We start from the raw sequence: 27,572 nt of genomic DNA on the forward strand, positions 1-27,572 counted from the left end.
CATCTTTTACGTTCCATAGATGATTTATGGAATATTCAACATCGGAAATATCACAGAAAACTCTACTTCTTTCGAAGTTAGCGAGATTCTGTAGGAAGCGAAATTGAATTCTTTCCCGGGAAAACGCTACCCCCATTTAGGAGCAGGGAGGTCTGTCGGCTTCTCTTAGTTGGGAATCCCCCTCGCAGATGGCCCGGAATAAGGCCGAAAAAGGGGCGGACCACTGCAACAGACTTCGTATAAAGGCTTTTAAAATTGGTAGAATCGGCGATAATCTTCACGAAGTCAATAATTCGTTATTTGTAAAAGGCATTTACAAATATGAAAATTGGACCTAATAACTACATAAATCCTATGCAGCCATTCGGGAATTATGCGGACAAATGAATAACGAATTTGAGAACAACCGAAAATAAATGTGATGGGTGATATGTAATGGATGTCTGTGTGGGTGTGAGTTTCGTTCACGTTAAGCAGTTTGTTTTGGGGAAATGTTATGCGTTTGATTACTGAATTAGTGCATAAGTTACGGTGTGTAAGCAATAAATAAAACGATCAATCAGTGTTTGTGCTCCGATCTGATCAACAAGTTTCATCGTTTGCTGTTTGAGATAAAGAATTGTGGCTCTTCAATTGGTGTGCGAAACTCGATCAAGTAATTATTGAAGCTGTATCTGAAAGCGACTAAAGTCGACCATGGAGGATATATTTCAGTGGTGCAGAGAAGGGAGTGCCATGCAGGTCCGGATGTGGTTGGACGACCCAGAACATGATTTGAATCAAGGGTGTGTCATTTCCTGATCTATGAATTTGTCTCGTCTTTATTACTAAATTATTAAAAAATAGGGTAAAATATAGTAATTTAACACAAGTACCGTATACTATATTGTCTATTTGGCATGGAAAGTAAAGTCAATTAGTGCTTATATGTTTATAATTGAACCGATATGTTGATATCAGTTTATATGTATGCTATGTATTAATGTGAACTACCCTGAATCCTCTTAGAAATGGAATATCCCCTTTGTACTTTATTGTCTCGGTCTTAGTATGTCTATTTGGACAATGTTCTTAAAATCTTCTTACCGTAGCTGTGAACATCGTATTAACAAACTATTGTTTTACCTCATATTTTTTCATGAAGTTAAGCTACTCAATCTTTTGATAAGATATTCCATTTTATCATGTATCCAACGTTTTGCATGCCAGTTGTGTTTTTAGCAATTAAATAAATTACCTGAAACGTCGTATTTTAAAACCATTGAAGTATGGTAGGTAGTTAGCAGTCTAAAAAAATGTCAACTAAGAATAATAGTGAAGAAGCTAATCCCAATGAATAGTGTTCGTGAGCAATATGGGCTCACGGCACACTTGAGAATGTGACTATTCTTGCCTGCTTTTGTTGCGGCATCTTGTTTTTTATGCTAACAATGTGCATTCTTTTTTTTTTGTTTATTATACAAATGGTTTTCTATTAATATGACTTTTTCGGATAATTTGAATGATGTCGGAAATGACGTTCTTCTGAATGCTGTAAATCGGAAAAGTTTAAGTGAAGGCATTAATTAAGCCCTGAAGAAGTTTAGGGTCAGTTACGTCCATTCAGAGTGAACGAATGGGTAGCTGTATCATGTTATGGTCTTTTTTTACTCCCTGCGTCATTGCTGCTAAATGGTATTCGTCGGATGACATCGCGACTGACCGCAATGGTCTTCCGTTAGTGGGAGTGGTCTTAACCCTTCCGAGGAAGGCGAAGTAAAGGCATATGTGAAGGATGTAACATTTTTTTCTCGACCAAATGCATGTGGGAGAACGGGGGCATGACGTAACAGTTTGGTTAGTGGGGAAGGGGGAGCGCCTTCTCGCAGATCGTCGAATCCTTATATGGCAAAGGCCAAATGGAAGATTTTTCGGTATATTTCATATTTATTAAGCGTACGTTCTATAAACTTATGGGTTATTTTAGCTGTCAATTCATGTATATATTATCGATAGTAAGAATTTCTTGCTTCGAAGTGTCGTTTCAGGAGTTAATTATGGATTTCACTTTCTTCACATGATCATCGAGTGACTCTAATGGTTCCTTTTTGCAGATTAAAATTAATCAAAATGTTCGGTTTCTCAAAAACCTTGTTGGATGCCAGGGATTCGTTGAAGAGGGCCCGAAATACACCAGCTGTTCACTGCTTCAAGGATAACGTCGCTGCTATCGTATAAGGGCGCGATTTTTTAATCGCATTTCGCGTGGGAGGTTGTTGATTTCACAATTTAGTCGAACGAAATGTTCTCCCTCTTAAACACCTTTTACTTCGCTTGTTGCGAAGATTTTTCGTCAAATTGCCAATTCCGTATCCATGAAAATGTGAAAGCGCAAAAAACTAAACCTTGGGTATATTACAAAGCTGAGTTGTAGAAATGTTTGATGTGTTTTCAAGAGCAGAAATAAACTTATCTACAATTACTTAATACCCCGTAAGCCGTCGCAAGGGCGTGTGGTGGGGAGTGTTAGGGTACCACCCGTAATTAATAAGAAAACCGAATGCGAAATCCATAAATGTATGCAGTCCACAAACAAAACATGGTATACATTCTTGCAACAACCCTTACAGCCTTCTCACATGCAGACAGACAAACTATCAACTAACATACACATGCGCCTACAAATATACCTGATGTATTTGCAATGTTTAATTTTGTTCCGACTTGTAAATTAAATGTTTTTAATATTTCGGAAAGACCTCGGTTTCTTACTATTATGATTCCTGATTGTTCGGGGAAAGAATTAGTATTTTAATCTATCTGTACTGTACTTTATCTCCCTTATTTTATCTTTGTGGTCTTATCTACCAAACTAGCGTTGGGCCATTATAATTTCTTTAGTGTCATCGTCGAACTCGTTTGTTCTGAACCTTTCTAAAAGTCTAAGTCTCGCTTGTTCTCTTCGTATCTCAAGTGGATCCCTGCCTCTTAAAAAATCTCTTAAGAGACCTGTCACACTTGTCTTCTTAAGATAGCAATTTTTAGCGAATCTGGTGGATTTTCTCTGGACTAGATCTAATTCTTTTTGCCAAATTTTCTCCCAAGAATCATAAATACTTGCGGTATAGCCCAAATGAGGTTTAACTAGAGCAAATTAACACCTCTCTATAACTTTCTCATTACATTACACCACCACCCGTTTAATGAAGACGAGTTTCTTTAAAGCGGATAAGAGCAATTATAACTGTTAGCCCAATTCGGTTACTCCTTAACAAGGATTAAGTTATTTCCACCGGAAAACATAAAATGACGGGCAGGATTATCTGAAATTTGGACAGATAAATTTTGGTTATTCTCATCCGATGAGGGAAAACAGAACCATTATAATGCAAAAATGAAAAGGAATAAAACCAAAAATAAAATATTGATAGTGAAATAATAATTTGTTTTGAAACCCCGATTTACACGATGCATATTTTGTACAAAATGCTTAATTGAACTTTTTAAAATTTAAGTTTCGTAAAATAACGGATATGGAGGTATGACGGAGCCGTTTGCCTCTTAAAGTTGCATCGATGTGATTTTGGAACGCGAAAATGACATCCATTTTTCATTAAAGGATAATTGTCGTCTTCGTACTTTCAACAAATGTTTGGCGTGAATCTAAACTGGAAATATTAATATTTAAAGAATTATAATCTTCAGGATTTCCTCGAAACAATGTAACAATTTCAGATAGTAAAAATAATTCGCCTTGACCGGGATTCGAACCTGGATTTCTACCTTGAGGTCTACCCAGGTGCTTTAGCCTAATAGTAATTTGACGACTTAACATTCTAAACGCTCATTAGAATATTGTCAGGCAAGTGAATTAAAATGCTGAAGATAAAGTGTTTAATAGGTTGTTTTCGCGAATTTTAAAAGTTTAAGTTCAATGCAGAATGCTGATCTTCCTAGGAAGCCACAGAAATGACAATAATCTGGATTCGACAGCTGATTCTCCATAACGTCCCACGCGGAGTTGCGAATAGGTTTCACTCGGATGACACTTCGTCGAATGGCGCCCGAATACACTTGATCGCTAGATATCCGCGAAATACCGAATAATGGAAATAAGAAACCCCTCGGCAAAATTTGAAACATTGAAAAAAAGAGAATATTCCCATTCAAATCAGAAAATAGAAATGATCAATTAGCCTCTAGTGCAGAATCAGCTCAGATTACCATCATATCATAATAATTCCATTCCCGTCTTTTACGCATTTCATCATATTTAATGGAGTAAAATTTTCTCGGGCTCTGAAACCATCTTCAACTATAAACCATGGCTTTGGAATTAAATAGTTATCTTAAAATTTGTTTATTTAACAAATTTTATCTTACATAATATCAGAATCAGCTCATATGGAGCATACCACTCTATGGATCAGGAATAAAGACAGGAATCAGGGACAAGTACATAGGAATCAAATTAAGAAGGGCATAAAACAGAGAAGCTGTGAGGAGGTGAGAGAGGAATTAACGCAGGTAAACCAATATTAGGAGTGAAATACTGATGATGGTTAAACAATTGAATCAGATGACCACTGAAATATCATGGCATACATCCATCCAAGCAAAACTGGGGAAGTTCAGTTCTTATATTAAAGGAAAACTTGTCCACTAGTAGTCATATCCAATTCTCTGTTGTTGTCATTTATTCTGTAACTTGATTCTTTCATTCACATTGTATTGCGCATGAGTGTGTTTGCCCTTTGATTATGATAAAATGCATGAAGCATTGCAGAGGAGCACATGGCAGTACTGATGATGCTATTAATAATTATTTATCTACAAATCTTAATGTGGCAAATTATGCCACATTCTCGTATTTCATGCAATATTGCTAATTAATGGAGAAAAGAATGCTTGAGCACTAAGCATTGCAAAGATCTCAACTTTCTTGGCCAATTAATGCAAATTTTTAAGGATTTCATAAAAGTTAAAAATGTACTGTAATTCTTCAAACTCCATGGTAATACTTTTCCCCTTCTTTTTTGCTATCAACGTTATTTCTGTGCCAGAGATGTTTTCTTATATTCAATCCTCTCCAATATCCAAAATTGGATGTAGTGGATGAGGGTTTTGGAGAACCCTTGAATGTCTGTTGTGGCCCATTTCCTACTGTACATTTTTAGAATTTTAGAACAGGTTTCTTATAAGCCCTTTGAGTAAGAATCATTGAGGACATCATGAATAATTGTTCACAGATCGAGTCCCACTCTACAAATTGTTTCATTTTTTTGGTATGCAATGACATGGAATCTAGCTTTTTGGATGCATGACTAATTCAATGTAGAGGATAACTTTGTGGGTTCGACCTCTCCAATTTTTCGGAGTAGTTTGTTTTCTGGGACATTGTCTTCCTGTGTTTAGTAGGAGTTATGAGAATAGAACATGTATTTTTTTAGGATTGAGAAGGATTAATGGAGAGGTGGAAGGAAGGTTTGGGGTGATGCCTTGATTAGAATATGGGCTTCCCACTTCTAAGAGGGAAAGTATTTGAATCCCAGAGGTGGCAGGATTGTCCAGTGGTACGTCAATCCCTACTTGGGGTTATTTGCAGACCATTTAAGTTGAGTTCAACAATCGTCGGATCGGACATTGAATTGTGGTCACCCTTCCTTCCTCCATTCCCTGAGTATCCTACCCCTACCAAATTATCCTTCTTTCTTTGATTGGGGGACGTGGTAGTCCAGGGGTAGTGTGTTCGAATACTGACTTGAGGGCCTGGGTTCAATTCCCGGGCAAACCTTTTTGGGAATCTTTAGCTGCACCCAAGTTGTGAGATTTTTTGGGTGCCAGATTTTCTTAGGAAACCATAGCCAGGACAGGGAATTAGGAACTGGCCCCCCTACCCTGATGTGTGAATTTTTCACGCTGTTTGGCTTAGTATTGGGTTAACTCTACCATCACCTACCAAACTGACCTATGGGTTGCTGTGTTTATTATTTTTTTCATCTCTCTAAATAGCTAACAGATAGTATTAACAGGTAAATTGAACGAGGTAGGCTGTAAAATAGAAGTCAACTCTGTCAAGCCAATGTCTGATGTTCAGCTAGGACAATGCTTTTGTCTCTGAAGAGGATTGTGAGTGAAAATTCAATTTTTTCACTGATATTGTAAGAGTGAAGCAAAATTTGGATTCTCTAATTTCTATTTGCAACTAGGTATTGCAGGTAATGGTGAACGTTTGCAAAAGTATAAAATCGTCGCAGCACTTATACAAAGAAAATACAGGCAAGACATTTGTTAACTAATTTGTGAGTGTAAATAAGCAGTAACAACTTTTATTGTGATAAATTTACCTTCTTGTTATGGCATTGCCTTCATAGTCATTCTGATAGATATAAATGATGTTTAATATTATAATACTCAGTGACTTGAGAGGCTTAAATGGGTTACAGAAGTAAACTTGAGATTCTAACGGCAACTGTTGTGGCATTCTTTCTTGTACTCTTTCAGTGATGACCACGGTTTCAGTCCCCTTCACTGGGCTGCCAAAAGGGGGCACTTGAAGATAGTTGAGTTGTTGGTGCAGCGTGGTGCAAGGGTCGTGGCCACTAACATGGGAGACGACACTCCACTTCACCTGGCATCTGCGCATGGCCACAATGAGATAGTCAACTTGGTGAGTTTAACCACCTCATCTTAATGTATCATTAATCACTGTATCAAGGTTGGCGTATGGATGACATTTTATCCATTGCAGGAAAAGGTTTGGCATGATTGAATGTGTGTGAAAGGGATGTTGTACAAATAGTTAACTTTTGTCAAAAATTACGTGGTGGGAAAAATAGGTATCCAGGTAAGCCTAGTTACTGCCACACTTCTAAGCTCACCTGATGCAGCACAATGTGATGCCTTGAACTACAACATGCCCCTCTTCATCTCCGTACATCTACTTGATTCCTCCCTTCATTTCATCCAACATCCCATCACCATTCATAACTTAGTGCATCCACTTTTCCTTCCTTCCTCTGGATTTCTTCCAACAATCATCTCTCCTCTGCTGTTACCCTGCCTAGTGCTTCCTTGTTTGTTTTTATTAGGCGTCAATTTTACTTTTTCCATTCTCCTCCATGCCTTTGTCTAAAAATGTTTCTGTCTATTGTCTAGCATTTTCCTTTAATGACATGTTTCCATGCCATAAGAAACTTTGATCCCATATAATAGTTTTATTGTATTTTGTTTATATGTACCATATACACGTACACGAATGTACAGAAGACTGATGATGTTTTGATATTTAGGGACACAGAGTTATTTGCAATGGTATCTTTTAGTATTTTTATTGTGAACTAGAAATAGTTATTTAAAGGTTTGCTATTTTTGAAAAGTGAATGTTATCAACACACTTAAATTTGATTCAGCTACCCTTACTTGGTGTTTTTTTTTAGATAGCTTCTTAAGTTAAGTGTACTTGCCAATACAGTATTGTACCAATTTAATAATCTGAATTTTCCAAGAAACTGTGGGAGTAAATTTTAATGGAGCCATCTCCTAAATGTGCATTACAATGCAACAATTTCAGAGTGTAAAAATCATTCGCCTTGACCAGGATTTGGGAACCCAGATTTGATGTCTGGCTGTTTATTTTAGCCAGTTAAGCTATTTAGGCATCCTTTTACACTCTGAGATTTTGAAGGCTTTAAAGGAACAAGACGTTGTGACGAAATACCATGCACATAATTTTACAGGCATTCATAGTTTTGAGCGATGCACCACAGTCCACGAGGTTAAAACCAACTTTAAACACAAGGGTGCATTTGTTCATCATATAAAAGCCCTGCCCGAAAAACCTTACAAGTAGCAGCATGTTATCTGAATGAATTATGTGCATAACTCATATATGAATAAACAATATTTACCTATTCCCAGGTTATCTCAACTTGATTATTTGCTTTTCTTCCACCTCTCCTCTGTACTAAATTCACTTCCTGACAACATTCATATGCTATCTTTTTCCTTTAATGCCTACCATCAACCTAACTCTCTGATTCACCTAGCTGTAAATAATTAATGTCGTCTTATGATATTTTGTTTTTCTTGTTCCTTTGTTGAAATTTGTATGTATACACCTCTCAGGTTTTGTGCTGTAGTATGTTCAACTATGAGCTGGCAATAACTGTTGTGTTAGGTCCATTTTTTTAAATAAAAATTTTATTCTCTTGCTATAAAATACTTTTAGCTATTACTTTTTTAATTACATACCTATAGATCGAAAAATATTTTTCTAATGAATATTATATGATAGTTAAAGATGTGCTCTATCTCTAGTTTCAATGAATAAATGGGTGTTTGTATGATGCCTGCATCATTTAGTTCAGGATTACATGCCAATAATATGGTTATTATGTCTATGTTTATTAGTATGTTATGATGTATTTAATGGGCATAAATCTATTCTAATAAATAATACATCCTTAAATTATCACTGGTTGCCAAAAATGTGTGGTTGAGAGGTGGTCTGAAAAATTAGTCATTGTAAAAGAAGTGTCATGAAGAACACTCATGGAGGAGAGATTTGTGTCTTATTATTATAATACTGGAGACACCTAACCATTGTGAACTTATTCAACTTTTCAAGTTCAAGCTCTCTTCTTGTGTCTATGCACACTACTCTCCGACTTGAATAAATCTGGGTTTGCATCCATTATTTTAATTGTTGTGAGGTTATCTCGGATTAGCTTCTACACTTGCGTGCTTTTCAGTGTTGAATAATGATTAATAAATTGAGTAAGATGAATTCATTTTCATAGTGTTTACCTTGTTTTTCTTGCAGCTCCTCCGTCACAAGGCAGACCCAAACTTAACCAATGAGCATGGGAACACGCCCCTCCACTACGCCTGCTTCTGGGGCTACATGGGGCTAGCGGAGGCACTGGTGAATGCTGGTGCACTCATTTCCCTGGCCAACAAAGATGGGGATACTCCCATTGACAAGACCAAAGGCTCAATAGCCAAGAGGGTTCATGGTGAGGTTTTGAGTATAAGTTGGCCGCGCACAAATACTACTAAATGCAAATACAATGTGCTCCTTACTTTCCTGACCACAACAAAGCTGACCATTTTGTTGGGTTTACAGAAATAATCAAAAAAGCCATTAAAAAACATCCAAAATTTGTATATAGCATCAAGGGTATTTTTAATAAAAGTACTTGTGGTTTGGTATATTTTTATTATGAAAGGGGGAATATTTATGAAAAAATGCTTATTCTTTTTTTTAGTAAGGTGTGGTAGAAAACTTGGTTCTTTTAAATGCTTGGATAAATCTATCACTGCAGCAAATATTACCATGTCATAGAAGCAGTTTAATTCAGGAGTTAATACTATGGCCTCCACAAACCATGCATTTCTCTTTATGCAGTCTGCCTTTTAGTTTTAGGGATAAGATAAGAAATAGGTTTTCCTACTTTACCTTTGATAAGTTATTTTCCCATACTTTATTTTCTTTAAGGGAGCACAACTGAGGAAGCAAGTCCGGAATATAGTATTCTTTACTGTATAATTTGCATAATTGGGTCTATAAAACTATGAGCTATGGTAGCCAAAATTGGACATTTTTGCGACCAGGGAGTTGAGGTGTATATGTCCTGTCTGCCCTGTTCAGGCTGTCAGTTTACATGGTTCCTTGTCCTCTCCATGTGAATGGTCACCCTAGGTATCATTTATAAGTCTCACTGTTACCAATTTGCATAAGTATATTTTAATAATGACAAGAATCTCATAATATTATGATTTTACTAGATTTAACTGACAAAAGGGTTAATGGTGTAGTGAAATATCAGTTTTCTAACCATAATTTCAACTAATCTTAAAATATTCTCCCTATGCTACTTCAGAACTCTCTTGCTGACAATTGAAATCAAATTAGACTCTGGTGTGATTTCTTTTCTTGGTTTAAGAGTTTAAATTTTGTGCTTAGAGAATTAGTTCATCTAGAATAATTGTAATTTACTTTAAAAGGCTCTTAAAATCAATACTTTACCTAAATCATTTTTAAATGTAATTGTGTATATTTTATCATTGAATAACTATTATTTGCTTGATTACAGAACTTGCTGTAGAAACTGGCCAGGACTTAAAGAAGATCACATTCAAGGACCAGAGTTGGTTAGGACTGAAAACACGGAGCAGTGAGTATAATTATCTTCCTCTTCCCCACCTAACAAAGACAACATTTGACGGTACAATAAGCCCCTCTTCAATTCTGTAGTAGTAGGGATCGAGATGGTGCGGCGGCTATCATACTGGCTTCCCACCCGGAGGGCATGGGTTCAAATCCCGGGGGTGTTGAATATTTTTCAGTGGTATCTCGATCCCTACTTGAGGTGCTTTGTGGAGGGCACTTTGAGTGAGTACGCCGTCTGTCGGATGGGACGTTAAACTGCGGACCCCTTGGCCCCTTTCGTAAAGAGTAGGCTAATGCCGACGCCGGGTTTCTCTCCACCCTTCATCCTTTCCTGTCCATCCCCTATGGCGCAAATGATCTTAGCTGTCGGTCGCCTCCCCTCAAAACTACTACTACTTCAATTCTGTATACAAGGTGTGAAGAAAAAAAGACAGGACTGATTTTATAACTTGTTTATTTTGATGGATACAGCTTAATTGAACTTGTTGCCCTCAAAGTTCATGCCTTGGCCAACTACACACCTTTGCCAATGTTTCTTCCAGCTCTCGAACCCTGCCTGGTAAGTCGCCTTGGGGATCCTCTTCAGGTCCGCCGTACAATTAGTTTTCATGTCTGCAATAGAGTCGAATCAGTGCTCTTTCAAGGTTGATTTTAACTTTGGAAACAAAACAAAGTCTGATAGAGCCACGTCTGGAGAGTAGGGTGGCTGCGGCATCAGGGAAGTTCCGGTTCTGGCGAAAACCTCTCACAATCAGCGTTGTGTGAGCGGGTGTGTTATCGTGGTGGAAACGCCATGCATTGTTTCTCCACATGTCCGGGTTCTTTTGGCTCAATGCAACCCTCAGCCTCTTCGTAACCTTCAAGTAGATATCTTTGTTGACGGTTTGACGTTGAGGAATGTATTCGTAATGAATCAGCCCTTGCCAATCAAAAAAACACCAGTATGACCTTCACATTGGACCGGGACATGCAAGCTTTCTTTGGTCGCTGAGAATGAGGACCTTTCTACTGAGAAGACTGAGCCTTTGTCTCAACATCATAGCCATTAACCCAGGTTTCGTCACCGGTTACAATAGTTTTAAGAAACTCTGGGTCAGCATTGGCTCGATGCAGGAGTTCCTGACAAATGTCCACACGTTTTTGTCTCTGTTCATCAGTCAGCAGCTGTGGGATGAATTTTAATGCGACGCGCGTCATGCCCAAAATGTCTGTCAAAATTGTCTGACGGGATCCAAAACTAATTTTCACTTCCTCGGCTATCTCCCTAACAGTTAAACGGCGATTTGCCCACACCTGATCATTCACCAATTTGACATGGTTGGGGTCTGTCGAAGGCCAATCTGCAAATCTTCATCTGTCTAGGTTCTGTCCGACTTTTGCCAAGTTTTAAACAAAATTTCACGTGCACACGCTGTTATTCTAGCTCCATTGATGCCATGGGTTGTGGCGATGAACAGGTTAAGACATGTACTGCTGCTGCTGCATAATGACTCGACGTAAACAAATGCAACACCTCTTGTTTTAGTCGTCAGATGTGTCGCTAGATGGTGCATTGTGTCTCGTTTCGATCCGTTGAATGGTTTGCATAGAATGTAATCAGTCGGATCTTTTTTTGATCACACCTTATACTTCCTTACTCCCTTAATTCCGTCAAACATGCCTATCTTATTCCTCAATCTTTCTCGATCACCAAACATTCTCCCCTCTATCAGTCTTTCATTGCCAAACAAAATACTCTGAATCCATTATTCCCACCTCCTTAGGATATCTCTGCTGCTTCAAACGTTTTGGTTCAAAACACTTCTGAGTTACGTAAGCTGTTCCACCTGCTCTAGCTTTTGCCCTCCTATTTTAACATTTGACTTAGCCTTTTATTTCTCAAAAACGGAATAACTTATGTCTTATTTACATTTATTCTTATCCCATACCTATCACACTTGACTTTCCAATGTACTCAGCAGTATTTTTTCAACACCTTGGCTGACTGGCAAATTAAAGCTTGGTCGCCCACAAATATAACTGATTATATGAATTGTCCAATGGGTTCCATTCCTATCTTCTGCTCTTCTCATGCCTCTTTAACCATTCCCTCCACACATGCGTTGAACAGCACAGGTGGTAATGGACAACCCTGCCTTACACCTCTTCCTAACATTGCCCATTCGGACTCCCCGTTCCCCACTCACACCGATATTGAGGGATTAGGGTTCGAATCCCAGTCAAGGTGAATGATTTTTACACTCTGAAATTTTTGCATTGAAATGCACATTAGCGGATGACTCCGTTAAAAGTTACTGTTGCGGCATCTGCCGCAGTTTCTTTGGAATTTTTCAAGGTATAAACAGCCTAAGTGTTTAAAAGTTGGCTTTAACCTCGTGGACTGCGGCATATCTTGCACAACTACAAATGCCTGTGACATTTTATGTACGGTATTTCGTCACAACATCTTGTTCCTTTAAAAGCCCCAAAATTTCAGAGTTTAAGAGGAAGTCTCGGTAGCTTAAGTGGCTAAAGCACTCGACCGGATATTGAGGGATCGGGGTTCGAATCCCAGTCAAGGCAAATGATTTTTACACTCTGAAATTGTTGCATCATTGAGAATACATGCTCATTGTGTAATTATTCTTATGACTCTCTTTGAAGTATTTATTTCCTTAATTTTGTCCTTGTTCTGGAAGAAAATACAAATCGTTCATTTCGACAGATTGTTGATGTGCACATTAGATCAGCCTTGTTCCCATTTTTCAGTGACTTCACTTTTAATTTTTACTGATATATTATTCTTTTGTGGCTTTCCTTAAATGGATTTTTCTTATGGATAATCTTTTAAACTATGCACAAAACATTATTAAACTTTGCTCCAAAGAATCGCTAACAAAAAGTCTGAACACAAGTTACGAAAAATGTGTGATCATTAGTGACACTAAGATGTTAGCAGAATGAGTGGTAAACAAACTGAAGTAGCTGGCACAGAATCATTGTGGGAATTCCTCTCTCCTCACCACTCGTTATTCAAAAAGTCACTTATTAATTGAGTCATTTTCGGAACCAACAATTTTGCTTGTAACCCAAAGTATTCGCTATGCAAGATGCTCGTGTAGGGATGTCTCACTGTACTTCTATTCTATCCTTCTAGCTTTCCTTTCTCATTCCGAGGATTATCATCTTAAAATTTTGTGTTCTCTTTTGTTCTGTATAATATAGATAGCTTCTAACAATGTACCATAATTATGCTATGGGAGTGTGAATTGACAATTAATAAATGTTTATATATTCAGGTCATTGATGTGTTTTTTTCCCTCTTCTTTCCCAGGGGATGCTACGTTATCCCGCCATCGTGGTATAAATATCAACGATCTCTCTCTGCATACACGATTGGCCAACACTCCATCAGGGGAAACGTGGCGTGGGCGTTGGCAAAAGAATGACATTGTTGCCAAAATACTTGCCGTCAGGGATTGTACCTCCAGAATTTCAAGGGATTTCAATGAAGAATTTCCTAAACTCAGGTACAATGGTTGACAGCTACTTTAGGAAAAGTTGTAGAGGCATATCAATGCTCAGTTTTGAGGTATTTTTTCAATGAAGTCTTTATTTAAAGGGAGAGAGTGATATTCATTACCTTTACTATCATTTGAAAGGTTTGTAAAGTTCGTGTGATTCATGGTTAACTACTTACAATGATAATATTATGCGCTGTTCATTTGTTGAGCTCTGCAGTCATGAATTATTAGTAAATTTTTTAATCGTTCCACGTAAAAGTTATTTAACATTGGTCAGTCCTTTAAAATTCCCACGTATTCTTCTTCTGCAATTCATTTTAGTGATCATTTTGATTTTTCGTGACTCAGAATGTGGGTATGTGAGTAGATTTGTGGTTATGTTTTCATTTGTGGTAAACATACTTTTGGACACGTACGTACATACGTTTCAATTGAAAATTGAAAATAGAAACTTTGATCCACCAACAAAATTGAAGAAAAGGTACCTAGTTTTCAGTTGAAGAATTAAGAGCCAACTGTTTGCAGAGAGAACTGAGGAAATCTATTGTGCTATGTTTAAATTTTGTCCTGTTGTATTGTTAATTCCCTCATTTGCATTTCACAGGATTTTCTCTCATCCCAATGTCCTGCCAGTTGTTGGTTGCTGCAACAGCCCTCCCCGTTTAGTGGTAATCAGTCAGTATTTGCCGCATGGATCCCTCTACTCATTGCTCCATGATGCTGCAACCATAAACACAGGGGACCCCAGCATGCCTCCCAGGCCACCTGTGGTTGATACTGCAACTGCCCTGCGCTTTGCCATGGACGTTGCACGTGGAATGGCCTTCCTCCACACACTCGAGAGAATAGTGCCTCAGTACCATCTCAACTCGAAACATGTCATGGTGGGTTTTTATCCATCTGAATGATCAGTTTCATTCAGATTTATGGGTTTGATGACTGGGTTTGCCACATGCCAGGAAAACATTTTCTTTGATCTTTAGACTGAAAACTCTTGAATTGTCCTGGAAAATGGCAAAGCTATCCTGAAAATTTTGTACAAGTTCAGAAATTACTTTTTTATCCATGTACTAATTAATAAGCTATGATTGCAATGCTATCGCAGACCATGCTTTAGTCCTGGACTTGTATGTAACCTGAAATTCAATTCCTTATAGCGCTCGAACAATTACTGAAATTTTCTCATTGAAAAATGAGTGATAAACAAAATTGTTCTTTCTGTAGTTTATTGTGCAACTATAAATGTGTGTGTTTGCTCTTTCAGATGATTTTGTCATCTCAAAACTTAATTTGTTGATGGGGTCGATTTAAAGTTCACAAAATCCTTTTGATCAGTCTTAATTGTTAAACTAAGTGTATTTCCCAATACTTTTTGGTTGTTAGATTTGATATGGATGTGTTTTGTATTGATAATTTTTAATGCAAACAGTTTATTATTACTGCAGTCAAAGTTTGAAATATTTTCAATTTTAGTTTAGTTGAATCTAGACTATGATTTCTAAAGGGAAAAATTTTTATTATCAATTGATGGGCTTATATAAGCAATAAATAGTGGAAATATAAACAGGATAAGTTGAATAGTTTTTCTTTGGGATACATGGACATGACGTGGAGTGTTATCGTTAGATTTTTGCAGCCGCACTGGGCAATGAACTTCATCTAGTAATGTAACCAAAATATTTTATTGCTTACAAGTAAATTTTGAGTAAGACTATTGCATCTTTAATGCTGAATTACAATTGGTGCTAGGTGAAGAAGGATTAATTGATGAAAAACTACAAATTAGAATTTAGCAACTGTATAGGCAAGAAAAATACGTATTCATAATATTGAGAAATGTCGAGTCCAATGCTTTGTTTCTTGAGAAAACCAACTCCATTATTTAATGGCATACAAGACCTTTCACCACTCATTTCACCAGGAAATGCGAAGAAAAATCATATTTGAATAAATATTGGAACGCATTCACTGTATTCTAAATATTTAGTTGGACAACAAGTTTAGGCGACAGGGTTCGAGGAGAAGGAAAGGGCTCGGGCAGCATGCACTCACACACATGCTGTGAACACGCACTCTCCCCCGGGCTGACTCCAGCCTCCCTGCCCCCGGTCGACGAAGGCACGCCTCCCAATTAGGTAGGGGGAGGAGATTGAATTATTGTGGTTGTGATGTGTCAGAAGGGAGGAGGGGTGGGGCAGAAGGGGAAGGGAGAGTGGTGTAGTCCACTGGTTGAGGTAGAGGAATGAGGGTCAGGCACGGGCGAAGCACTTGGGCATATAATGACCCACTGGGTAAGGAGTAAGGTACATATGATCGAAGGCATTTGTCAGGAGGTGGTGGTCAGTTCATTTCAAATCATCTATACTCTGGTTTCTTATTTGCATAGGTTTGTTTTGTAAGCCCATCATCATTAAATCCTTCCTTAAGTTATAGTATTGCAGAAAATCCAGCCAGGGCATCTGGCAATTATTTTTCATTATAATGATTGACAGGCTTTATTGGAGAAAAAATAGCTGCCAGTTATAGCAGAATGTGTTTTGTAAGTATTGTTTTGTGAGTAAGTTTCTAAGGTGGTTAAGGTGAAAAAGTTGGTAAATCAAAAAATTATTATTTCATGGAATCTTGGTAAACAGCCAAATACCTCACTTTGGCATTTGAGATTTATTCTTTATGGTGTCAATTTTTAAGCTGTTTGTTTATAAAAAATGTGTTGGTCTTATATGCTAGCCACATTCTAACTTGAGTACAATGCACATTGACATATTTGTCATACTGTGCAAATGTGTGTGTGTGTGTGTGTATTGCAACAATGTTGCTACTGATTGTTTTCCATTTATTTCATCAGATCGATGAAGATTTTACTGCCAGGATTAACATGGCTGATGCTAAGTTTTCCTTTCAAGAAAAGGGAAGGATATATTATCCAGCATGGATGGCTCCTGAAGGTAATGGTTGAAATTTTCTTATGATCTTCTCCTGATAGTCATACCAAGTCCATCGTTAACTGTTTGGAAATAACCAGCTCAGCTTGGAATGGATTATTTAAAAGGTGTTCCTTGTGAATATAGTTGAGCAAATTCAAATTATTATTTACAGCCTTGCAGAAGAAATCCTCGGATCGTAATTGGGAAGCTTCTGACATGTGGAGTTTTGCCATCTTGATGTGGGAGTTGGCCACTCGGGAGGTGCCCTTTGCTGACCTTACTCCGATGGAAGTGGGCATGAAGGTGAGTCTCTACCTGTGAGGCGTGCTGTAGATTTGGTGAGATGAATATTAATTAAGAAGTCACACCAATGCATAGAGACACGGTAATTTGTTGAAACTTGATCAATAATAATAATAGTAAAGTAGGATGAAGTATTTACCACTGTGCAAATAAGGAATCCAGTTACTCCAGATATTTGCTGGTGAATCAATTTTTATTTTGTGGATTGCTTCAATCAAGCGTAATGGTAAAGTTTTAAGCCCCTCTAGAATGAGACTTAAGTGTTTCACATTAACTCTGAAGAAGTAAGTCACTCTGTGAGTTGGATAACATCTCTGTAAGGGACCCTGAAGTCGCATCCCATATTTGTGCCTCGAGAACTTTTATGTTTTTTATTGCAAGTCCCCTTCATTGTGCATTACCAGACATTTATTTGTTGACCATTGAGGAATAATGTACAGATGGAATCCCAGAGTTTAGTTCTCCTTTGATATCCTCTCAGCCCTGAAACTTCAAAAATGATGAATTATGTAAACCAGGATAAACCATGACTTAGCAGAGTTTAGACCTGATATTTGGTCTAACTGTGGCCCCTTGATTGTTTTATAAAATTTTGAGTTGACCTTGAAGTACATTATATTATGTGCAAGGAACACAGTGCAATGTAGTACTTAAGGCCGTGAAATGTGGTCTTTCAAGCGTTAATTTTGCTGATTTTTAGTTTTCATTGTGTTTCCCTCAGTAGAAATATACTTTCAGTACAGGATATTGACGCCAACAGAAATCAAGAATGCTCTATTGTTTATTCTGCCGTTTATATTTTTGAAACATATTTATGGCAAACATAGCACATGCATTGAAAATAGTGCATATTGAGTATCTTGGTTGAAAATGTATTCAATGACAATGGTTTATAATTTTAATTTGAAAAAATATGTGCATAAATTATTTCTATTATTGGTAATGTACCATTTAGTTAGGTTTTTAATGGACACGAACTGTACGTGTCTACATTTGTTAAATTTGTCTAACAGGACATCACCCGACCCCCTACTCTACAATGAGTCCTCTTCATCTCTGTGTACTTCTTTCATCCCTTCATTCCATCCAACAGTCCTATCCTATTCCTGCCCTTTCCTCATTTGCCTAACATCCTCCCCTCTATCACAGCCTTCAACATCCCACTGTTGGTCAAAACACCCTTCATCCATCTTTCTTGTCTCCTTATGATTTGTCTCAACAATCCCCTCCCCTCATACTCACCACTTCCTCATTTATTTCCCTCTCTGTCCACTTCAACTTCTCCACACCCACATTTTAAAAGCTCCCAGAGAAGAAGACTTTAGAATGTAATTATAAGGGATAATGACTTTGCTTTTTGGAGGTATAAAGTGAAAGGAAAAGGCAGAAAGAGACGATGTGGTATGCTTTTGCACTGACATCATGATGCTTAAACTTTGTTTTTTTATATCATGGATGTCCATGGGACCTGTTAATTGGGCAGAAAGGAAAATAAATGAGTTAGTGTGGTGGGAGAAGAGAGGGTATTGTTGGGATAAATCCTAAGGAGATATAAAAAATGAATGCAGAGCATGTTGATCAGCTGTGGGATGTTGAAGACTGTAATAGAGGGGAGAATGTTAGGCAAAAGAGGAAAGGGCAGGAATAGGATAGGGATGTTGGATGGAATGAAGGGAGAAAAAGGAGGAAATAAATGGACATAAAGAGGGGCTTGTTGCAGAGAAAAATGTGGGGTTGTGTTTTGTTGGAAGAGACGAGAAATATATGGCAGTTTAGAATGATCTGAGGCTTTCCTGGCGAATACTGTGGATGAAGGCTTCTCGGGTTTCGCACCAGGTCAGGTTGGGTAGCACCAACGTTTCGACAGCTAACTCCGCCATCGTCTTCAGGGTGAAGACTTCACCCTGAAGACGATGGCGGAGTTAGCTGTCAAAACGTTGGTGCTACCCAACCTGACCAGGTGCGAAACCCGAGAAGCCTTTATCCACATATGGCAGTTTGTGTCCATCCAAATCCTATTGAACTTGTAGATCACCAATAATAATAGTGGCCCATGGGAAAAACTATGCAAATTTGTATCAGTGTAGGAGTGTTTGAATCTTATTTTATCTAGATATTCTAACCTGCCAGTACTCAGGCTTCTAATAGTTCCCTCGGTGCCAGAAATATACTTGAGTATTCCGAGCCTTTCGTGAAATTATCACATAATTCTCCACCAATCCCTTCCTATTGTCACAATATCAAAATTGATCACACTTTCAAGTAAAACATAAGAAATCTTAAATAAGTAATGTTCATGGTGTCTGAGATTATCTCCTGCTTTTCCTAAGCTTGGTTGTTGTATTTGATGTTTGTGTTATATTTGCTCCTAAACCTGTCTGTATTTTTGCTCACTGCTCAAATCATGTTTTTAACATTTTGACAGATTGCGCTGGAAGGACTACGCGTAAATATTCCTCCTGGAGTATCACCACACCTTGCAAAATTCATAAAGATATGCATGAATGAGGACGCGGGCAAGAGACCGACCTTTGACATGGTGCTTCCAATCCTTGAGAAGATGAGAAGATAAGTGTGTCGTTGGGCATTTTCTCCAATCATCTTAAAATTTAGGTCAAAGAGTTAGATCTGAATTTACGTTCATCTTTCTCTTTAATGGCATCATCTAGTAGCAATGTAGTTCTCCCATCAGGATAAGTTGAAGTCAGGCGATCTGGAAAAAAAATGATGTTGCAAACAAAAATTTTAATGATATATTCAGTCCTGTTACAGAATACTGTGGAAGAATTCTTCCCTTGCATATTTGATAATGATAGTCAAAACCGACAATAACACTGATTATCGAGCATTTTCTCTGAACTCTTATGTTTTGAGGCTGAAGAGTTAGATCTGAATTCGCATTCATCTTTCTTTTTTTATGGCTTCATATAGTAGTAATGTAGTTCTCCCATCAGGATAAGTGTAAATCTGGCAATCTGGAAACAAGAATGTTGTTGCAAACCACATTATGAAGTGGTTTATAATCCTGTTGTGGAGGTGATTGCTTTTAGCAATGACCTAGTTCCGCTTGTTGTCATGTTGCAGGGGTCAGTCCTGTTACAACATTAATGTTGAAGATTATTTACCGTGAATTTTATTGTTATTCTCTGGATTTATTGGGTGATCAATGAGGAGAGTTGGTGAGAAAATGTGAAAAGTTAGTTCATATTTTGGGACATTCAGTAATGCAACCATGCATTAGAGAGTTGTTCCTTTGAATTTTTTCCCTAGAGAGTATGATCATTCTTGTGAAGCAATACACCATTCATGATGAAAATGAGTCTTAGTGTGAAAATCAATGAAAATGCTGATTATTGGGACTAATTTGTTTTGTAAAAATGGGTCAGAGCAACCAGTTTTCAAATTCATAATTGCTATATTTCAGAGATATATTTACAGAGGTGAAAGTGATTAATTAATAAACTGGTTAAAGGGTTAAATTATGAAAATGACAAGGCACTTCTTGTGGTTTTTAACTGATGGAGTTTTTCTGATATTTTTGCTTTTGCATTCAGGATTTTTCCGAAGAGGTTTCTGTTCTCTTGGAATTGTTATTTGTATTTTAGCAACCATTTAACAATGGAAGATTCATTTGAATGTTGTAGGAGATATCAGTCTATATGCTAATTATTATTTTAACATATGTCGATACTGCCAAAATATCAAGACTTTATTTAGCCATTTGTGCCTTTTAATAACATATAGAAGCATAAATATATATATATATATATATACACACGTACACATATAAATATATTTGTTAAAGAGTTTACATTTGTTACAAAGGACTTTAATTACTATCTCATTGTCATGGTTGGTGTCCTTAATAATTATATTTAAGATGCATATAAAAAGGTCGATTATTTTATTCTTCAAGGATTCCTCTTTTTTCTCGCACACTTCACAACTGTGTTGTTTCAAGGAGGAAGTGTATAACAGCAGAACCTCTTTTCAAGACCATATTTTCTGATATAATGTATATCTTGGTCTACTTTTCTGATATAATGTATATCTTGGTCTACTTTTCATGGCTAAAAATATGTTTAACATCTGATGACCAAGCTCATAAGCCACTAGGTCTTTTCAATGATGCTCGTTCTTGAATGTGTACATGGTTCTCTTTCCTTTATTTATTAAACAGTGCTTTTTAATTATTTACACTCTGGAACTTAGCACAAAACTGCAATAATAAGTTGTTTTTGCCAGGGTTTATTTGCATTTTGTACCTATTTACAGCTGCCTGCAGTTATGTATTGGTAGTATCTGTTTTGGTAACGAAATGCTTCTGGTTGTATATATCACAAAAATATTTTTTTATTATCTTCATTTGTACAAATAGCTGATTTTAATGAATGCCTCAGGCTGAAATATGTAAGGTCAGATATGAAGGTTTTGACTCAAAGCAGTCTGAACCATAACCCCAGTGTGCTTAAATAAACACATGAATTGTCTTAAGCTTGCTCAGGCACCAATGGGCATATTGGGAATATAATTCAAGATTTTATTTTGTTTTAAAGAAAGGAGCAGCAGTATTTTTAATTTGAATTCGTAATTTTATGAGGGAGAAACTTATCAATGACCAGGTTTCTCATCATTGAAATTAGTCAATTGCAGTGGCTCGCGACATTGTCCATTCTCATGGGAGTAGGGGAATTGTTGCATATTCATGGGTGATAAAATCATTTATATGGATCACTATTTATTATCCCGGATGTTGGCAGCACTGCTTACAATCCTAATTACAAAGTTTGTCCGAATGCTAAGGAGGTAAAGGGCTTGAATTAGCCGTGTTGGCATGATCTGCTGCATTCTAACCGCCAGCCACATTTCCCACAAAAAAATTCCAACTTGATGTGTGGAAAATAGACTTGCACTTTGAAATATCTGTGCTCACTAAAGTTCAGCTGAAAGTTGATCCTCATTATTCTTGTAATCAAAATTGTACCTGGTGCCTTAAATGTTAAGTCCAGTTTTTTCAGTGATTGAGGACAATCAGAAACCAATTATTTTCATGTGGACATTGTCATTTTGTGTCATTGTTATGCGTGGTCTGAGGATGAATTGGCCTATATATCAGCTGCTTGCAAAAATCACCATGTGACTACAAGTGACATCTCTGGTGTGAAGTTTCTGACAAACATGTGGGTATTACTAATTTGTTTCTTGAAATATGATTTCTAGCAGGAAGCATCTTTCAGTGGTGCTTTTGCCATATTTGTGTGTTTGTATTAATAACTAAAAGTATTCTTTTTTTTTAATTACTTTCTGAGTAATGATGAAATATGACTTGTATTTTTATAGCTTTTACTCTCTTCATTGCTGCCCTGAATGAAATCGTGCCTGTTCACACTTGTGTGTGTAATTTTCTACATGTAGTGGTAGTCTGTTTTTATAATTGTTTATGCTTTGTACAAGACTTGACGTTGGATGGATTGTATTTTTCAAAAGAAGAGTATTCATTATCATTTGTATTTTATCACAACCACACCCACTTCTATGTTTTAATAATTAATTTTACTGAGTTTCATCATGGTTTTTGTAATAAACTCATTTTACAATAAATCACTCACTATTTAATTATATTAGTTGTTTTAGTATTTTTGTTTAGTCGTAGACATTTAATGTTCTCAAATATTTATTTGTGAGCATCTTCTGATGGTTACATTTTTTCAGGGACCTACAATCTCTTGGAAATATCGAACTATGATTAATCACGTGGCTTAATATATGTTTTTGGCCTGATGCTCTTGAACTATGTTATTTTCGGGCATGATAGCATGGGTACCTTTTGATTGAACTGCAAATGTACTTTGAAGCAACATTGTTTCAGCTGCAAATACACAGTGATGTCAATCAATTTTCAAAACTACTTGTGAAACTATCTGGGTTGAGATACACAATTGGAAAATACTAAGAGATAAACATCCCATTTTGATAAGTCGATGCATAAAGATAAAACTGGCTTAGTACTGCATTAAAGCCCTGGATATCAAGATATGAGTTACCTTGCCATTTCTGACCATGGCATTTTTATCATTAAGTTATGATGTTACACAAAGTTATGCTAGAAAATTAATATACAACAAAATTGAAAAGGAGAGTGGATAAGGTGAAAATTGAAAGGCATGGCTGTCGATGAATCATTGGGGAGAATGGGTAACTGATAGCAGTGCTGCAGGCATCTCCTCTGCAGCCACATTTTACCCGATCAAGAATCTTTGGCTAAGCAAATGCCCTGTTACAATTAATTGACGTCATCAGTTTGAAATAGATATATCGTTTAGGATGAGAAAAACAATGGACAAAAACAAGAGCACTAAAAGTTTCATATATTTTAAATCGATGGAAATGCACTTTTTTTAGTGAGAAGGCGCTAGAAAAAGCACATCTCCATCGGTAATGTGAAGCTAATAAAATTTATTAGGACTTAATTAACGTTGATTGCTTACTACATGAGCAATTGGAAAATTTTCAATGCAATATACAGGGTTGCACCCAAAAGTGGTAGGACTGATTTTCTCTGGTGCGAACGTAGCGGTGGATGGGGGGTCTGCCTGGCAGGGTAAAGTGGAGGGGGCTCTTAGCTACAGACCAACACCAACCTCAGTCGCCTGCGGGATGTCTTTGAGTGAGGATACCGTTTTTAGTGAAGCAATTTTTTTGTACGCGTCGAAAAACAAAATGAATCTGAATTTAGAGCAACGTTATTCGGTGAAGTTTTGTGCGAAACTCGGGAAGACGGCAACTGAGACCCTCGATATGATTAAGCAGGCTTATGGGGACACTGCCTTAAGCCGTTCCACAGTATTTGAGGGGCAAAAGTTGTTTAAAGAGGGTAGGGAGCTCGTTGAAGACGACCATAGCTCCGGACGGCCGTCGACGGCAAGAACCGACACGAATGTGGACAGAGTGAGGACACTGCTGAACACAGACCGACGCTTAGCCGGTGAAGAAATTACAGACGAGTTGGGTCTGTCTGCATCCAACGTCCAACGCATTATTTCACAGGATTTGGCCATGCGCAAGGTGTGCGCCCAGATGGTGCCGAAAATTCTGAGTGTCGACCGACAGCTCCTGGCCAAATACGGCGTTGCCACGGTGCCGCACCCGCCCTATTCTCCCGATCTGGCACCACCGGACTTCTTCTTCTTCCCCCTGATGAAAAGGCAGCTCAAGGGACGGCGTTTTGACTCGATAAAGGCCGTTCCTTTATCCTTCTCTTTATGCCCCGACTCTTTTGCCCATTTTGGTCCAAAACCTTTCAGAGATAAGAAAACTGTTTCACCTGCTATTTGATGAACTCCTATTTTAATATTTAACTTAGTCTCTCTCCCTCTGGAAAATGACATAACCTTTCTGTGTGAAAGAATTTTGGAAAAAAAAGAAGTCCCACTTCCAATCTTCTGTCAAAATAAATTAAAGTGACGAATGCTAATTGACTGGGAGTGGATTGACCCCAGACCCCCGTTTTCATGAAATCCATGGCTGAAGGGAAATATTACACCCTGGTCCCTACCGGATTTCCTAAACCGGGTTGGGAACCAGAGCGCTCACCCTCGGGGATCCCCTTGCCTCACTTGCGGGTCTCCAGGCGGGGAAAACACCCATGTGGATCGCAAGCCGGATGCTATAGCCAGGCTCAGACAGTAAATCCATTAGACTGTTTGGAAGTATCCCTTTCTTACTAGGGTTTTCGTTTTCGGGTATGTCTCGCCGCCTCTTCAGTCACATCTTACGACAGGCATGGATACTGCGGGAGAATTCTCAATCCCCCTACCCGCATGAAGGTAGGGGGATTAAGATCAACCAAAGAGATTATACGTAGTTTAGAAAGAGGTATTGAACGCTACCCAAATATATCCCAGTGCACTGCACAGTTCGTCGGATGGGACGCAGTTGACTCATTGCACTTCCGAGGCGGGATTGGCAATGCTGCTTCACCTGTGCCTCAACCCCCCCCCCCTCCTCTGACCCTCCATCCAACCCACCCTCCCCATTATGTACAATTTGCCATTCCCTTATGTAATAAACTCAAAGGAAACTAAGGAAATATTCAGGTTCTTACTATCCACTGAGTATAGAATAGTAGTTGCCAACACATTTATTTTACCGAATTCCTGATGAAATTTTCCTTACAGCAATTTATTGCCAATTTACTTGGAACTTGCTTATTATTTTCCGGGTCACAAGGCATTAGCATCATCATTGGGCTCATTTACTTACATGTGTGTTACATTATGCATTTGTGTAGTCATGGACTAACAATGAGAACCAAGTCTGGATTCACTGAAACGGTCAACCGATGGCTTGTTCAATGACGCGCGCGCATTTCTGGAGGGGCATGCAATTGGATTGTTGGCTAGTGGTCTTGGCGGCAGCTGTGCGTACACTCGGCACTCATGCTTTCGGCGAGGAAGGGAGCGGTTAACTTCAGGGCTCCAGTTCTCTCCCGTGCAAAGCCCTGCAAAGATACGCGAAATGCGCACTTTCGGAATTGAAATGGGCCAACAATTCCCTCAGCCTCCTTTTCCACCGTCCCAATTCGATTTCACTATCTCTTGTGCGAAGTCTCCCCCCTGCCTACCCCCGCCTTCCCCCCCTTACTTGGCGACGGGTACTATGCCTCGCCAGTTCACTTCGAGAGCCGGGATGAGCAAGCCGTTCGAAGCGGATGGACTCGTCGCTATCCCGGAGTTCGTGTGACCTGCGAGGGCATATCGCCGAGGTACTCGGAGGAAGAAAAAGCGGTCGAAATCGCGGGCAGCTGTATATCATTGGTGAGTGGCGATTTCATGTAAGCCCACGTGCAAGCGTAGTCGTAGATTTGGCTTCTTCATAAACGTGTTCAGTTTGTCAAGTTTATAATAGTCTGTTTCCGATTGTCTAGATCTGAAGGCTATTGTCCAAAATTGACGGTTGCATGTTGGTACGTATGTAGTCGGCCTACTAAAATTATTTTGGAGGGTGCTTTCTCTTACTGGCATTCCTATATACATGCGCTGAGCAAAGGGTTGAAGTACGCGGTAAATCCGATCTTCAGCTTGGCTCTATTGTCCTGGGGATGTATAAATGATGGCCCCGTAAATATTATCATTTGGGATCGGGATGATGCGCTGGGTTACGTAGTGGCTTCCCACCAAGAGGATCCCTGTTTGAATCCTAGAGGTATTTTTCAGTGGTGTCTCGATCCCTACGATGAAGGTGCTTTGTGGAGAAAGCTTTTGAGTACACCGTCCGGCGTTTGTGACGTTAAACTAAGTTTCGTTATGAGTGAAATATTGCCGACGTCAGGTTTCCCTCCACCCTTCCTACTTTCTCATCCACCCCTAATGGCGCTAATTACCAGCTTTCGGCCACTTCCCCTAAAATTGCAAATATTGTCGATCCTCGGCAATACTAAGGTGCCAACACGGCCGCGGTAGCCTCCAATTCATGTGCGCGTACATATTGAAATTTCGATGTGCGGCGTCTAATTCTCTGTTATTGTAAACTCTTCATAATTCATAATCGGATTACTTTCGGGTCTACCCCTCGCTTGGCGTGTAATTCGAAATGGGGAGGAACTGTAGATCGTTCGTGTATGGAGTGAATAATAATTTAACCTGAATTTTGTAGTTCATTCCTTCGTACGTGACGGTGGCACCCTAATTAATATCGCGCTCGCCATCCAAGCACAGAGGTTGTGCGCTCAAATCTAGCATTGGGTTTGCGAGCGACTGAAATGCATTCCCAAGGAATCCTTATGAGAAAAACAAAGCAACCGTCCCGGCGCGTTGGAGCTCGGTGAAATCAGTCACCTATTCCTTAATTTTGTCAGTCTTAAAAAAATAAGATTTTGAAATTTCTTTCTCTGCAGATATGCTTCAGATGAGATCTTCCCTTGGCTGAAACATGTCAAGCTTCCCTCATTTCATCTTGGACCTATTTTAGGAAAATCATCTGAAAAAATGTCCTGCTGCCGAGAGGAGACAATATGGGTATTAAAAATAAATTTTCACGCAATCACGCCTGATATTGAATGTATTAAAGGGGAGAAGGTTAGTAAAGACAGGTGAGAGTAGGTACATACTTGGGATGTTGGGTGGAATGGAGCTGGAATATGGAATGTAAGGATTTATTATAGTGTGTTGTGTCTGGCATTTTTTTCTGGCAAAGCTGGGAAGTGAAGTGGGTGTATTTGTGTCTTTTCAATACCAATTTTAACTTTTATTTATCGATGAACTAATATATTATTTGCAAGTTAGTTTTATTATTTTGTAATATTGGTTAAAAGCATGTTTTACCTTTTATTGTAAAATATTTTACCTAATGAAAAAAGTCATTCCGCAATGAAAACTTGCTGGTAAAATATGGCACTCATTTTTGGTAGTGGTAAAAGATTTTGAGAGAGCACTTCTTAAATATTGATTATCTGCCAAATGAAGCAAGTTTATGTAATTTTTTTGTATTAATATTACTAGGAAAGTTATAGATTTTATAAAACCAGGTGCAATAACATTCAAAATAGCTTTTTTTTTAGAGTTGAGTAGTCCATGTTGAAAGCATTAAATCTTTTGAAAAACAATCCAAAAATTAACCTAAGAAGCCCAATTTGCAATCATTCCAATGATGCAGGGTTGTTATCTTATTATTTATTAAAAATTCATTTTT

General features: G+C 38.2%; 1 protein-coding gene across 1 annotated transcript; it reads left to right on the plus strand.

The window, feature by feature from the left end:
- Positions 1 to 398: 398 nt before the first annotated feature.
- Ilk (integrin linked kinase) lies at positions 399 to 22,502 on the plus strand. The gene is made up of 9 exons (XM_071589910.1): positions 399 to 785; positions 6,484 to 6,649; positions 8,804 to 8,996; positions 10,077 to 10,157; positions 13,467 to 13,662; positions 14,261 to 14,540; positions 16,502 to 16,601; positions 16,753 to 16,883; positions 19,309 to 22,502. The coding sequence occupies exons 1-9, from the start codon at positions 697 to 699 to the stop codon at positions 19,453 to 19,455; spliced, it is 1,383 nt and encodes a 460-aa protein (XP_071446011.1). The 5' UTR covers positions 399 to 696; the 3' UTR covers positions 19,456 to 22,502.
- The last annotated feature ends 5,070 nt before the right edge of the window (positions 22,503 to 27,572 follow it).

Source organism: Hetaerina americana, unplaced genomic scaffold (assembly GCF_022747635.1).
Source record: "Hetaerina americana unplaced genomic scaffold, ioHetAmer1.1.p SCAF_4, whole genome shotgun sequence".
Classification (NCBI taxonomy): domain Eukaryota; kingdom Metazoa; phylum Arthropoda; class Insecta; order Odonata; family Calopterygidae; genus Hetaerina; species Hetaerina americana.